This window comes from Triturus cristatus, chromosome 7 (assembly GCF_964204655.1).
Source record: "Triturus cristatus chromosome 7, aTriCri1.1, whole genome shotgun sequence".
NCBI lineage: Eukaryota > Metazoa > Chordata > Amphibia > Caudata > Salamandridae > Triturus > Triturus cristatus.
In genome coordinates, this window is record NC_140590.1 from 1,751,124,485 (window position 1) to 1,751,139,625 (window position 15,141).

General features: G+C 46.1%; 1 protein-coding gene across 1 annotated transcript in view; it reads left to right on the forward strand.

Moving 5' to 3' along the window:
• Window positions 1–478: 478 nt before the first annotated feature.
• Window positions 479–15,141, forward strand: part of LOC146812994 (C-type lectin domain family 2 member B-like) — a 168,665-nt gene continuing 154,002 nt past the window's right edge. Inside the window, exon 1 of the mRNA XM_085620012.1 lies at window positions 479–709. Coding sequence (XP_085476138.1) covers window positions 619–709 — 91 coding nt within the window. The 5' untranslated portion in view covers window positions 479–618. The remainder of the gene's footprint in view (window positions 710–15,141) is intronic.

Here is a 15,141-nt window from a genome sequence, read left to right on the forward strand (position 1 = left end):
AGCGACGCCCCTCCTGGCCTTACGGGGTGCGAGGTCCAGGCCCACCCATGCCTGGCCAGCAACGCCGGGCTTCAACAGGTCACTCCTGCCAGCTTCGTGCAGCACCCGTAACGCCTCCCGCACCGCCTCCTGTGACGCCATGACGCCTGCGCACAAACTACGGGAAGCGCGATGTACCAAAAAGAGTAAACCAGCCCCTCCTCCCCGCTCCCGAGGGCCCAGTGATTTTCCCGGCCCTGCCTCCCTCTACTTATTACCTTCGGCGCGCCTCGCGCCCCTAATCAACCCTCTACCCTGCACCTGGGTGGCCGCTCCATTGTGCGAAGCCACCCAGGGGGAGACCTGGCTCGCGCCCTGCACCCCCTGGGTCCCCCCTTCGGGTCGAGTTCGCTCTATAGAAATATACAAAAAAATAAAAAAGAGCTGACTTCCGAGAAGCGAGACTGAAAGTACAGCAAGCGCCCGCCCTCTTACTCTGCCAGTCTGGCAGCGTTGCTCAATCGGTGCAGTTGCGGGGACAGCAGCGGCGGCGCGAAGCGTTAAAAAACACAAAACAAAAAAAAAACCAGGAGCTGCATGGAAATCTGACCGTCACGACTGCCCTGTATAACCAGCCAGATGACTGCAGTGCCGATGTTATCGGGGGCGACGCTGGAAGCAAAACTCCATGCAGATGAATACTTCAACAATTACAGAAAACCTACGCTGGGTAAGGAGAACAGAGATAAAGCGAGCTGCCGTTGTGGCACTCCCAAGCTGCGTTGACTCTCTGATTTTGTTAATAGTGTATTGTAATTTGTATATATGTAAACGTACTTACATATTTTAACCCTATATAGTTATAGGTTTTATATATATATGCGTCTAAGAATATCGTCTATGAAATGTTTTCTCACAGCCGGATTTACACGAGTGTTATTTATTAATGCCGCCTTCATTCTGCAATTTATTGGCCGGTTGCGCCCCCTTTTGGTTCGAAGATAGAATGGGTAAATTGGTGTTACCAAAAGTCATAAATTTGTGTCCTCAGACAGTTTTTTTTCGGAGTGCTTAAACCGAATACAAACTTGAGTACCTCTTTCTCCCATGCATCTATTTCAAGGCGCTTTCAGAGTTAACTATTGCAAGGGGAGTGGGAAGATTTCGTGGGCTCGTGTTAATTTCAGTGATGGTAAGCTCTCTCTGCGAAATAAAATGTATGCGCAATATTCGCGTCACGATTTGGAATATGTGCAAAGTAAGGCCTGGGAGTGTTATACCAGACTAAGGGGCATATCAGCAACACCCGGCGATAATTATCGCTCAGCGCTCTTAGCGTGAGGATAATTATCGCCGGGTAACGTGGATTTTTATCGCTGAAATAGCGTGCTATTAGCAACGCTTATCTCCTCAGCGATAAAAATCCTCACGCTAACTGCCTAACATGAGATTATCGCTGGAAACCCAGCGATAATCTCACGCAATGTGGTGTTCTAAGTCAGTCCTGAAGCAGGCGTAAGGAAAGTAGCGATAATAGGGGTTATCGCTACTTTTCCTGACGCTATGCTTCATAGCGTGGGGCTTGATGATAGGAGAAATGTCGCTCAGCGACATCTCTCCTGTCATGTCAGGTCAGGTACGCCCACTTTGCATCTCATTAGAGATGCAAAGCTGGGCATTAGGAATCCTGACGCTAAAGCAAGGTTTCACGCGTTAGCGTGGCCTTGCTAATTAGGCAATAAAATTATTGCCGCTTTTCGGCCGAAAACGGACACAAAAGCGGCGATAGTTTTTTATCGCCTGCTTGTAAATATGCCCCTAATTTTTGTAACTCCATGTTACTCTTTGACGTGGGATTACCAATAATAATGCGATTGCGCCCGCTTGCGTAATTAAGAGTAATTTGGGGAAAAATGCTACCACAAGTGCACCTTTATCAAGGGCAAGTGGCTGCGCGTGATGCTGTTTATGTTCTGTAGTATTTTGCACCATTTCTTATCATACAATGAATCCTCAAAAATATGCATTTCCCACCCAAAAAAACACTAAATGCAGAATTATTTGTCTTGCATAATTCAGCGTAATGTGGAATCTTGAGGTATTTCCACATAATTATACTACACTGAATTACATGAATTACGCCCCCATAGTGCAAAGTTGATACCATGAGCACTTTTAAGTATGTCAACCGCAAAACCTATTTCTTTTAGCTAATATGGTTGCCCGTCTGTTGAAGCAAGATGTACACACGAAACTGGAAAGAGAAGGGCACTTCAGGCTAGAATGGGTGTGGACTACCATGATAAGATAATGACCGGCTAGCGTCTGTTTTTTAAAACTTCACATCAAAGTCTTGTACACAAATCTTGACTTACCGGAAAGGGTGCAGTGTGTTCTGCTGTACCCTTTGGCTTGATGGTGTTTTTTTGGAGTAAGTCATACTTTTGGGATGGCGTTAGGATCTGGATTCTTAACAAGTAATTTGGTGTATTTTATTACCTTTTTTTATTTATATTTTCAGTTTCATCTGCAATGTATCTTAACCTATTGCAAACGTAAACATAATTTGTATAATTTACTTTCTTTGAAGTTTCTTTCAGTATAGGGGTATCCAGTCTGAATATGTTGTCCTCACATACCTGATTGGTGGTGCAAAAAATGTCAGTCTCAATCTTTCAAGGGATTTTTTTCATTGGGACACCTACTCCTCTCCCCTGGGAGTAGATTTACTCACACACCAAACGTATATGTGGATAACTCTTTTTACAAGTAAATCCATGCTGTGTTAATCCCAAATGTGTCTTCATATTCATAAAAAGTTAACTTGCCCAAGATAAGCTAAACTTACACTCGCAAATGGCATTGTGAAGCGGGGCATTATTGTCTATGGTGTCACTCGTGGGGGCATATCACTAATGGCAATTTTCAACTTCTATATGTGCTGCATTCTACAGCACACATAGAAGTAGCAAATCACCATTATTTATTGATTGTTTATGTGCAGGAAGGGACACCTTCCTGCACAAAACAATCATTTTCCTTTCGGCCATAGTCCAGTTTATGTTATGATGTCTTGGAAGACACACCATTTTCTGGAAACTTGTGCATCAAGGTTATGTTATCTGGAATTGGTGTTGCCCGCACCTGTTGCTTGATTTCTCTTGTGGTAGTAAGATTATGTTACCTGGAATCAGTGGTCGAAGTGGGGGAAAAAAAGTAGGGGAACTGTGGGTGGAGAATCAGATGGCAGGAATAACCCGTGGACTGGGTCAATGGGCGGAGTCAGAGGTGTGGCCAGAAACACCAAAACATCCCAGTTTTTAATATTTGCTTGGTATTTCACTGACCAGTTGCAACTTATTACATTATTTAATTCAACCAATGGATACACATGTTTATTAAAGTTTGAATATGAGTTATTCACGTTAAAATGTATTCACAAAGTGGGATACGTTTCCCATCACAGAATGTCCCAAATATCCTTAAAAGTGGAAGTACAAGCCATTTGTCTCCGAGCCATGCAGTTTCTGTCATCAGCACGTCGCCTCCCTTTTTCCACATAAGCAGTTCAAACATGAATGACAAAATATCCTAGTTTGCAAATGTTTTTCACCTAATTATGGTTCTGCCATATTTGCCACATAATACATCATCTGCTGCATAATCTGATGATTTTAAGTAATAGATTGTTTGTAGCTCAAATGGATCAAAGTTACAAAAAAATGTGACTTGTGTTGCTGCGAAGTGGAGGGCCCTTTGCAAAGGTTGACTGGTCACCTTTCTCACTGCTGCATTTGACTGTTACACTGGTACTAATGAGGCAACATATTTGCAGAGATTTTTAGTATGTATAAAAATGTCAAAATAATAAAGTATCAGAAAATATACCGCATTACACTGCAGCCTTTTTGTGTGCTGCATAATTCAGTCAACACTGTGGCATAATTTTGTTCTCTCTTGCTGCATAATTCTACTGGCCCCAGAGCAGGCAGCACATGTTAAAAGTGCTTGTGCATGGAGCACAGAGGCTGTGAAGTTTGCAAACTTAGTTTAGTGTGCGTGCAAATCCTGCATTGCCAATCCCTGGTGAGTTGCACTAGTACTGCTGAAACAAGGCCAATTGAGGTACCAATAGGTGAGGCGGACTGACTTCAACGGTCCTGTGTCCTCAGTGACAGAGTCACTGTCACTCTGGGGTGTGTTGCTTTGTAAGCCTGCCCACAAGACTGGAGGTGATCTTCAGCATGGATTGTGATGGACAGGCCTTCAAGGTTAACCCACACTCGCTACTGGTAGGGTCCACCTGCTGGTGCTAAGACATCATGGCTTCTACAGTCTAGCTGGGCCTTCTAAGGTCAAGCATGAGAATGTGCTCCCTCAGGAGAGTGGTTTGATGGAGTGGCCATGAAGGGTGAACTTGGTTCCCCAGTTGCAAATTCAGCAGCTCTGGCCATAGTGCCACATCCTCTCCCCCACTAAACACCATACCACCCCACTGAGAGAAACTCGCACTGCCTTCAGCTATAACCCAATCGTGCTGTGCTATCAACACCTGGATGCGACTCAATTCAAATTATGCACTAGACGAGTAATATGCTGTCTGAAAAAAAGTAATAACATCTTGGAAAAAGCAATTACTCATAGGGAATGCAAGATTAAGTAAAGCATGTGAAATGTAAGTAGGAACAATGTGGTCTTAACAGGGCTCAACGAGGAGAAATGCTTTATGCTTTACTAAATATATCATGCCCTATGGTGCCATAGAGGTAAAAAAAATAAAAAAAAATCATAATCTCTTCCAACATCCACAAAAATGTCAGCTTTGCATGACAACCTCTGTGCGTCCAACATGCACAAAAAGACCAACTCTGCTAAGAAACAATGCAATATTAAAGAAGATTAGTGCCAACTCTCGCTTGTGACACACAACAGTGCAAGTCATCCAGGCCACCATGACTACCCCATAAAGAAACACTAGTGCACAAGCAGACTAACTTTGTTCAAAAGCTCTACATTATTAGGCCAGGTTAGTGCAGACACTCATGTCTGGCTCAAATCCACCCAGCAATCATGATAGTCCCAAACACAAACACAGTAGGTCTCAACCATAGCATATATACACTGGTCCAGAGGGCTATTCAACACCCATCAACTTCTGTTTCTAAAAGCACTAGAACATGACTGAAATATGTCCTCTTGCAAGGAAACCCTGAAATGCTGTTAAAGTCCTTCTTTACAAGCCTGAACATCAAATAATAAAATCTTCAACGATAAACTTTAAGCAAGGAATAATGCATTCCAATTAGATCTCACCATGAGATAGACTTCAAATATCCAAGGGGGCTGCAGACACAATCTCGTCATTAAACTCAGAAATGTCACTATCTACTTCCACAATCATGATGATTCAGGGAAATTATCACTATCTGCTGGCCTTCCATGACATTTTTCAGAAACTAAAAAAGTGAATACTAACCACAGTGAAAATTCCCTCAGCCCATAAACAGCTGCCACCCACAGGGGACGCCCACCCGGTACTATTGCTTCCCATCAATCCACTTGCCCCCAAACCACCTAAACTCAGGGGAAAGGCCTGCCACCTCCTAGCAGTGCAGCTGACCATAATGCAACTGATAAACCCGTCCCTTTTATAAAAATGCACCTCATTAACACTCCCACTCCCTTGATGCAGACAACATGTTATGTTTAGATCTGATAGGGTAAGAGAAGAAGAAAGATTTCCCTAACCAATGCCACTAACCTGAACTGCGCTATCATTGCCGAAACAACCTATTTGCTGTTTTAATACTTAGCATCTTGTGTCTCCATCAACCACCATGTTCTCTCCCATTGTCTCAGTAGTCTACCTCACACAGCCACAATCCCAAATTCCTGTAGGAACTCCTGGACGTGGCAATCCATTTTCAAAATGAGATCCATAAATGTTATCCTGCCCACCAGAACCTACAAACCGTCCCTACTACATTCACCCCCTTTGAACCACCAGAGACCTATGAGATGCTAGGCCTGTCTGGCAAAATAAAAGCATCGAATTCACCTATGGAGCCATGGCCATCTGAGACCCTCCTCCCTTTCATTGACTTTGATACAACAATCATTTCAAATGCTTTATTCCACACATGAGTTGTGCCCCCCCACCCCTCCTTCCAAGGCATACTATCATACCCCTCTTGTAAAGAAAAAGGTCCTTTGAAATTACAGGTACAGGTTCAAGCTTCCTTTTCTCACTAAGGTCCTGGAAAAGAGGAGGAGATACAGTTCGGACAGTATGTGGAACTAAACTAGCTCCTCTAGGACTGTCAACGCTTTGTATCCTCATGGAACATGGAAGCAGCCCTCCCCGATATACGAGAGGAGCGCCTCCTCTTACCGTACGAATGTGAGAAAAATACATTGTGGCATGGTATGTCAGTATTTCTTCTCTGTTAGGTCTATTGTTATGTAAATTGGTATTATTAAGGCTATTGGTTCCCTCTAGTTGGGAACTCTGTTGTGCCTGTTTGATCACTACCAGTCTCCATGCTCCTGGGTCCTTGGTACCCGCAGTGTATCTTCAGCCTACAAATAAAGAACAACAAAATTCTTTGAGAAGCGTCTTCAATACATTACAGACATTTGCAGCAAAATGCCTTCTTTCTTTTTTGGATCCATTTCACAGGGGAACAAATAAAGGAAAGAGAGGGTAAGAGCCGTTTTTTGAAGTCACGTTATCAGCAACTGAGAAGACAGAAAGAGAGGCAATAAGGGGAAGACGTGAGAGTGATGAGGGCAGCTGCCAGCGAAGGGCCGAACCTTATCTAAGGCTTTCGCTATTTCTGCCGTCCTGGGACGCGTGACTAAAAACAGAAAAGTAGGGGAACGCATTGCATAAAATTAACAAAGTAGGGGCACGCCGTGCCCTTCTGATCCCGCCCACTTCGACTACTGCCTGGAATTGGTTTTACCCACATCTCTTGCTTGGGTTCCCTTGTGGTAGTCCCTGGCTGACTTTGCTCTCAGCTAGTATTTTCCACTCTATTGGGCAACACAAGTTACAGGGACCCCTTCAAGATATGAGGGGAGGCCTTATAAAATTCCCCCCTGATATAAATGCGAAACAGATGTGAGATCAAAGTTTTCAGGGTTATAGGTCACACTAGGCAAAGCGTTTTGCACACCATTGTTTGACACCCTTTTGTCAATAGGTTAATGAGCGGCACTGCTAGAAGGGACTCGCATTGTTCACTGTGTGTGTGAACTGGGCAAAGCATTTTCCCTAACCTCTGGCCGCCTCGCCCCACAGAAAAAGAATATTAATGTTAATGGAATTTTGGTTATGGTTGCATTGCAGTACCTGGGGCCCTGCAGAGGGATTACAAAGCTGGTGCTCCTGCGGATGCCCTTGAAGGTGGCATAGCTAGTTAATCTGCAAATAATGAGACTGAACCATGGACAGGTCAACTATGCCTTTCATCCGTCTGCGGCTGCTAAATAGAGTACCTTGAAATTGGGTAATAGTAACACCTGTTATCTCCAGTGCTTAGCAAAAGCTTAACTGTGACAGCAAGCTCAATATGTCAGTCAAACGATCAGGATTTATAAAGCGTGGCAACTCACCCGTGAGGCTATCCAGGTGCTGAGGGCATCGCTGCTGGGTGCAGTGGAACAGCCAGGTCTCGAGTCCATTCCTGAACTCCAGGAGAGAGGATGAGGTCTGTAGGGGAAAGGGGAGGTTGTTCCAGGTTTATGCAATGAGGTAGTAGAAAGAGCATCGTCCACTGAAGCTTCGGCGATTGCGGCGGAGTGTGTGCGAGGGAGAGGGAGGGGGAGCAAAAGTGTCTGGAAGGGTGGTGCAAGTTCAGGCTGTGGGTGATGTACCCTAGTCCCTGGTTGTGAAGGGCTTTGTAGGTTTGGATCAACATCTTGAATTGACACCTCTTTTGAATGGGAAGTCAGTGGCGCTTGTTGAGGTGAGGGGTGATGTGGATATGCTTGGGAAGGTCGAGGATGAGTGGTCGCTGAATTCTTTATGGTTTGTAGTCTCTTCAGGAGGTGAGTGGGGATTCCTACGTAAAGTGCGTTACGGTAGTCCAGCCGACTCGTGATTAGGGCTTGAGTGACAGAACATCTGGTGTTGACAGGGAGCCATTTGAAGATCTTATGGAGCATGCGAAGAGTGAGGAAGCAGGCAGAGGATACTGCGTTGATCTGGTTTTTCATGGTGAGCTTGCAGTCCAGGATGAGGCCAAAGTTAACGTGCATGGTTTTTCTGTCTGTGGTGGGAGATGGTCCTAGTCTGGAAGGCCACCACGAGTCATTCCATGGAAAGGAGTTGTTTTGTCTGTGCTGATTTTGAGGCAGTTTTGTTTCATCAAGTCGATGAAACTTGTGAAATTTGGCCTTCATGGTGGAGGGGTCTTCAGAAAGTGAGAGGATGAGCTGGGTGTTCTCTGCATAGGATATGATGTTCATTCTGTGGGCCCTGACTATGTTGGCTAGGGAAGTCATGTAGATGTTGAATAGTGTAGGCCTGACGGACGAGCCTTGAGGGACGCCGCAGATGATGTCTTTGGGTTCCGATGTGAAACGTGGTAGGCAGATTCTGTGGGTTCTTCTGGTGTGGAAGGAGGCAGTGCAATTGAGGGCGTTTCCTTGGATTCTGATGTGATTGAGCGTCTTGATAAGATTGTGGTGGGACATGGTGTTGAATGCTGCAGAGAGGTTGAAGAGGATCAGGGCCACCATTTTTCCCCGGTCAAGGAGTGTTCTGATGTCATAAGTGGCAGCGATTAGGGCACTTTCGGTGCTGTGGTTGGTTTGGAATCCAGATTGGGAGGTGTCCAGCAGAGTGTTGATCTTTATGTGTTCCGAGAGATGGCAGTTGATGGCATTTTTGAGGACCTTGACGGTAAAGGGAGCAGTTAAATGGGATAGTAGTTCTTCAGTTTGCAGGGGTCAGTAGAAGGTTTCTTGAGAAGGGCGTGTTTCCAGACTTCAGGGAAGGTTGCTGTGGTTATCAATGTGTTGAAAATGGTGGTGAGCTTGCTGCTGATCGTCTTGCACCTGAGGTTAAAGATTTGGTGGGGACAGGGGTCCGTGGGAGCTCCTGAGTGGACATATGTAAATAAGTTGATTCGCTCTTGCCTGTCACAAAGAGGTCCCTATACCACACTGTAGTTAAAAAATTCAGTTATAGGTATCTCTTCCTGAGAGTTGCTTGGGTTCTTTCGCCGTTGTGTACAGTTACTAGTGAATAGGGCGTGTCTTGCTGTGAGGATAGCTATCAACGAGTGCTTCCTTCTTCCTGGATCAATCACTTGAGAATTGCCACATGTCCCAGTTCATCAGTAAGGGGTACTTTTAGTGTTCAGTGGGGCTGGAGCTCTGCTATAAATTGACAGAGGACTCCCTTTGCTGAGCTCATGGTTTCCCTGTCCTCTTCTGTAGTGGAAGAACGCTTGGATGTCCTCTGGTGGAACCTCAACTAGATCTACCTGTGGAAACACTTGGCTCGGTGGCCTGTCTGCCACAGGGATGCCGACTCGCAGTATCTTGTAAAAAATGTGTCTGATATTTATGGGCTTACCTTCAGTGAGGGGCGGGCAGGCGGCGTGTTGGAACAAATTCCCATTATTTTTGAGGTTTTTTTTGTAAACAGACTTTATTGGCATTTATCATGTACATGATACAAACATGTGTAGGAATAGTGAAACGCGGTGTCAGTCTAAGTAGTGGCGAGGATGGACAACACTCAGACAGCCATGTGATACAATCAATAGTTTTGTTATATTTGCTATCAAAAAAGCCATGTGCATGGTAACAGGTCATAATACCAACCCCTATCACAGAAGCAAATAAAGTGAGTGAGTCCCACAAAGTCAAGGGCATGTTGCAGGGAGAATGGGGGAAGGAACAGAAAAGCTCAAACCAACAGAAAGCCCAGCACCATCAACCAAGGGGCATTATGCTACTGGTATATAGTTAATGATACGAACACAGGGGTCCTAAATCTGGGGGGAGCATAGTGCAGGGAAGAGGGGCAGGGGTAGTCTACGAGGGGTCTCCTCGCATGCGCTGGGAGGCAAGCTACGGTAGATATGGTCTTAGGGGTGTCGTTCAGGAGAGAGAAGGGTTCTGCCCTCACTCGCTGAGTCCACATCTGGGATAGGAAGTAGGTAACAGAGTCTTCCTGACGGTGGGGTGTCTCACAGTATCTGATCCCAATCTAAGGCATGGTCTGGGTTGCAGCATGCCCTTGGTACCTCAAGGTTCATCACAACACTCTCACATTCCGCTCATTTAGGCAGTTTCCGTCGCCATCCCACTAGAGAGGGACTTGCAGGGGATTTCCGAGACATTGAGATATCTCTGCTAGGTCTGCAAACCTGGAGATTAATGTTCTTGTACGGGGTCTAGGAAACAATCCCAATAAGCAAACAGCTGGGGACTTGTCGAGGTTGCGGCTCATAGGAGTATTGACATGGGCTGTCATAGTTTCCCAATATGGGGTGAGAATCGGACAATCCCACACAGCATGGTTAAAGTCCTGTTGTCTAGTCGCCACTTTGGACAGGCTGCCTGGGAATATTCTGTTGAGTTATTTAGGGGTCAGATATACCCTGTGTAGGTAATAATACTAAGTTCATTTAAAGCCAGCGTTACAGGAAATATGTGGGGCATAGTAGAGTACATTGACTCAGTCTCTATCTGACAGGTCTCGGCCCAGGTCCATAGCCCAGCGAGCCCGCACGGGAGAAAGATTGTGCTTTGTGTGGGAAAGTAGAGAACTATAAAGGAGCGTGACTGACCGTCTTGGCCCAATCATGATGGAGATAGTTCTCAGACCATTGTGTTTGGATGGTTCCTGTCCCTCCACACCCTGAGTTCGCCTGTTAGTCATCGCAACTGTTCTATATAATAGAAACTAATGTGGGAGAACATCCAACTCAGATATTAGGTCCTCGAAGTCGTGCAAATGGCCACTTAGGAACCTGTGGCAAATGATCGCTATTCCCCTTCGCTCCCAGTCGTTTAATCCTGACCATTCACTTGTATGTGGGAGAAGCAACAGCATCAGTAGGGGGAGGTTTGTATTGTAGGGGAGCATCATCTTGGTGCGTTGTAGCACTCAGGCCCATGCAAACGGGAGGGCTGATAACACTGGGTCCTCTGTATCCGCTTACCAATGGGGCTGCTGAGTAAGGAGAATGTTTGTCAGACTGGACCGCGGGGGGGGGGGGGAGAGAATCCTAGTCCTTGGCTGCCGTTACCCCAAAGACTAACGCGCCAGAGCACTGCCCATTTGAATTGAGCAGCAAGGTAATAGAGCTCCATATCCGGCACTGCAAGCCCTTCCTCATTTGTGGGGAGGCGGAACTTACCCAGAGCAATACAGTGGCACCCAACATCCCAGATAAGCCAGGTTAACAGGGCATTCATTTCGGTGAAGAGGGATCTGGTGAGGTGGACTGACGGAGTCGTGAAATAGAAGAGGAGCCGAGGGAGGAATATCATTTTTGACAGGGCAATCTGTCCCATCACAGAGAGGGGGAGATTGACCCAGAATTGTATGGATCATCGTAGGACAGCGAGTGTCGCTCTTACGTTGCCCTCAATCAACTCAGCATTAGTGTGGCACTCCTTGATCCCGAGATAGCGACATGTGACTGATTCCAGCAGAGTTGACCCAATTTCAGGCAGGAGAGCCCTTGTAAGTGGGATGAATCATGGAAAAACATTTGATTTGTCTGAATTGACCCGCAGGCCTGAATGATGTTCAGACTCCGCTAATGTTGCGATGGCTCCTTCAATGTCTGCACACTCACCCCTAGTGTAAAGGAAGAGGTCTTCTGCATACGGGGAAACATATAAGGGCATGCCACTAACCTGCAAGCCTTAGAAGTGGTGCTGGTGCAAAGTGTGAGGGCAAGTGGCTCCATTGTCATGACAAAAAGCAAGGGTGAGAGTGGGCCTCCTTGTCGAGTACCCCTCACGATTGCATATTGCGGTGATATAGTGGAGCCAGACTTCACTTGCACCACTGGGCTTGTGTAAAGGCGACATGTCCAGCTGAGGAAACCACCCCCCAGTCACATACCCGTCATTGTGGCATATAGGTATTTCCAGCACAGGGAATTGGAGGCCTTTTCGATGTCTTTGGCTATAATAAGGGCTTTTGGATTTCACTTGGGCAACATGCATAAGCTGCACTAGTTGGCGAATATTGTTCGCAGTACTCCGAGTGGGGATTAATCTTGACTAATATTTTTGAAGAAAGTCTTGTACATGGGGGAGCAGCCGATTAACTAATATTTTACTCTATATCTCATAATCGACGTTAAGGATAGATAGGATCCTGTAGAAGTTAACAATTTTCCCGGCTTATCCTGCTTAAACAGGGGGACCAACAGAGCCTCACGAAGCATCGGTGGGAATGATCTAGCTGTGTTAAACAGCTTAGTCAATACAGGGGCAAAGATATCCATACACGCAGAGTAAAATTTTAATGGCTACCTGTCAGTAGTGCCTGGAGGTCTTCCTTCGGGCCAGGACTTTAACGGCCCCCAGTACCTCCTGGACAAGGATCTCCCCTCCCAGTGAAACCTCATCCACAGCAGCTGTTCTACGTGGCTCTGACACCACGATATAGTCATGCATATGCTGGGGGTATGTCTCGCCCTGTCTGGCATAAAACTGTGGCGTAGGTTGAGGATTTGTGAGACGCGTTGGTAAGTAAGGTCTGGCCAGCCAAGCTAGCAGTCACTCTGTCTTGTCACGTTCTTCATGTGCGCTGATGGTGTAGGCCTTATAGACTTAAGCCCGGAAATTAGTGGCAGGAGGTTTTCCATTCCGCACGTAAGTGGTCATAGATGGCAGTATTCCCGACAAGAGGCAAATCCAAGGCTGCTAAGAGATGCTCCTATTGCCTAATCTCCCTGTGTATTTGGGCATGAATCTCTAATGTGTTAGCAATACAATGTCCTCTACTAACCAGTTTAAATGCCTCCCATCCTGCTAGCGAGGAGGAAACTGAGCCCGCATTGTCAGCTAAGTAATCCCAAATAATGTTCCCCAGGTCATCCCTAAAAAAAGGGTCATCTAGAGCCAGACCATTTAAGGCCTGGTTACGATCTTGGTGGATGGGATACTCCATCACAAACGTGGCAGATATCGCGTCCGCCAAATTACAATCCCATTATATCCTTTTGACCTTGAAATTGGTGGATGAGATATTCGTCACGTTTGTGACGGAGTATCCTATCCACCAAGATCGTAATCAGGCCTTAGACTCTAAGTTGGTATTAGGAGGTCTAGTATTACACCAGGCGAAAGTCCGAAGTAGTCGCGGCCGGCTTGACTCGCGGGTGGAGGGTATTGGGGGTCACATACCTTTCCGCCAGCCGGGTCCTGTGTCTTCCTCTGCCCTCCTGCTATCCAGGAACAGGAAGCAGAAGCAGGCAGCCAGGCTTAGCTCCCCTTAGCCAATGACAACGCTGCAAGCAGCGTTGTGATTGGTCGGGACGCCGCCCAGCCAGGCGCCTCCGGGGAGGCCTTTTTCTCCATGTAGGCTGCATTGCAGCCTGCATGGAGATTGGCAGAGTGCGCATGACAGGTTTGGGCGGGCCCAGGGGGCCGGCCAAACAGTCTTTGCGTACTCAGGAGTGGGCAGGCACACCACTCTCCCCCTGCTCTCAGAGCAGCCCAGCCGACCCGCCTACCCGCAACCACATATAAAATGGTCATAACTGAAAGTTATTACCATTTTATGTTTCTGCTTCTCGCACTGCGAGAAAGCAGTGGGCGACACTCCTCCGCTCTAGTGGAGGAGCCACCCCTGGTTGTGATCACGGTGTGATCTGGGAAGGTATTCTGCCCAGATAGTTCGGGTAGGTGGACGGAGAGGTTGTGTAAGCGGGAATGGTAAGAAAAGGAACTGCCCTGTGGACTATGCGCTCTCCAGGTGTCACTTAGGTCTCAATCTGCTATCCAGGAGCAAAAGAGTCGAGCAGCTTTGTGAAATGGGGAGACACGAAGTGAGGGGTGTGACCTACCAAGTGCAACATCTGCTGTGCAATTGAAGTCACTCCTCGTGGCACGAGGCAGGGCTGCCCCTGCTTCCCTATCCTCTTCACGCTCTATATAGATCCCTTAATTAGATCAATGCTAAACAATCAGGCAATTAAACCGATAGTGGTCAGGGGATACAATACCAAAGTGCTAGCCTATGCTGATGACATTGCAGTTGTCACCCCTGACCCACTAGGAGCAATAAGAAGGATTGAAACACTGGCTTCGGAATTTGGAAGACAGTCAGGCTATGGTTTAAACACTGATAAAACCAAAATTATCTGTGCCAGTATCATGTCAAGATCCACGGAGGACGGAGGCAGCCACTTATTTAGAGATAACTATTGCAGCGGAAGTTGGAAAATTTGGGATATTAATTCAGACCCTCTTTTTTAAAAAATGGGGGGAGTTTTGAAGAGAATGGATAATTTACATCTATCCATTATCGGAAGAGCTAATGTCATAAAGATGACTATGTTCCCTAAAATATTCTATCTCCTCCGCTACATACCATTGGAACCGTCAAATTTACTATTTAAAAAGATAGGAAGATATCTTCTCACAATTTATATGGGGCTATGTGAAGGTTGAGATCGCTGAAATTAATGACTCTACCATAAGACCGAGGGGGGCTGGCGGTCCCTAATCTTTCATACTACTATTGGGCTGTAACGTTGCAGCAAATGACTATTTTATTTAGACCTATAACTAGGGACCAGACTATGACAGTAGACCTGTACAGTGAGATTCCGCCTTCCATCTATGAATAAGCCATTGGAGATTTAGCACCAGGGTTAGTATTGAGACAGCTGGAGGGGAGCTACTACAAGAAAACACGGTTCAAACCCCTAAGAGCAGCCTGGAATGTTTGGCAGAAGGCTGGTAAAATCTTAAAAATCACCAAAATCCAGAGATATTTGTCATTATGGAGCTCTTCAATTTTCCCGGCCCCACTCTATGACAACATAGGCAGAACATTGGAACAGGCAGGAATTAACAATATAGGAGATATTATCGATCTGAATAGGGTTGTGCCATTTGGAGAGCTTCAGGAATGATATGGGGTAGACCCTAAGACATTATTTAAATATATAC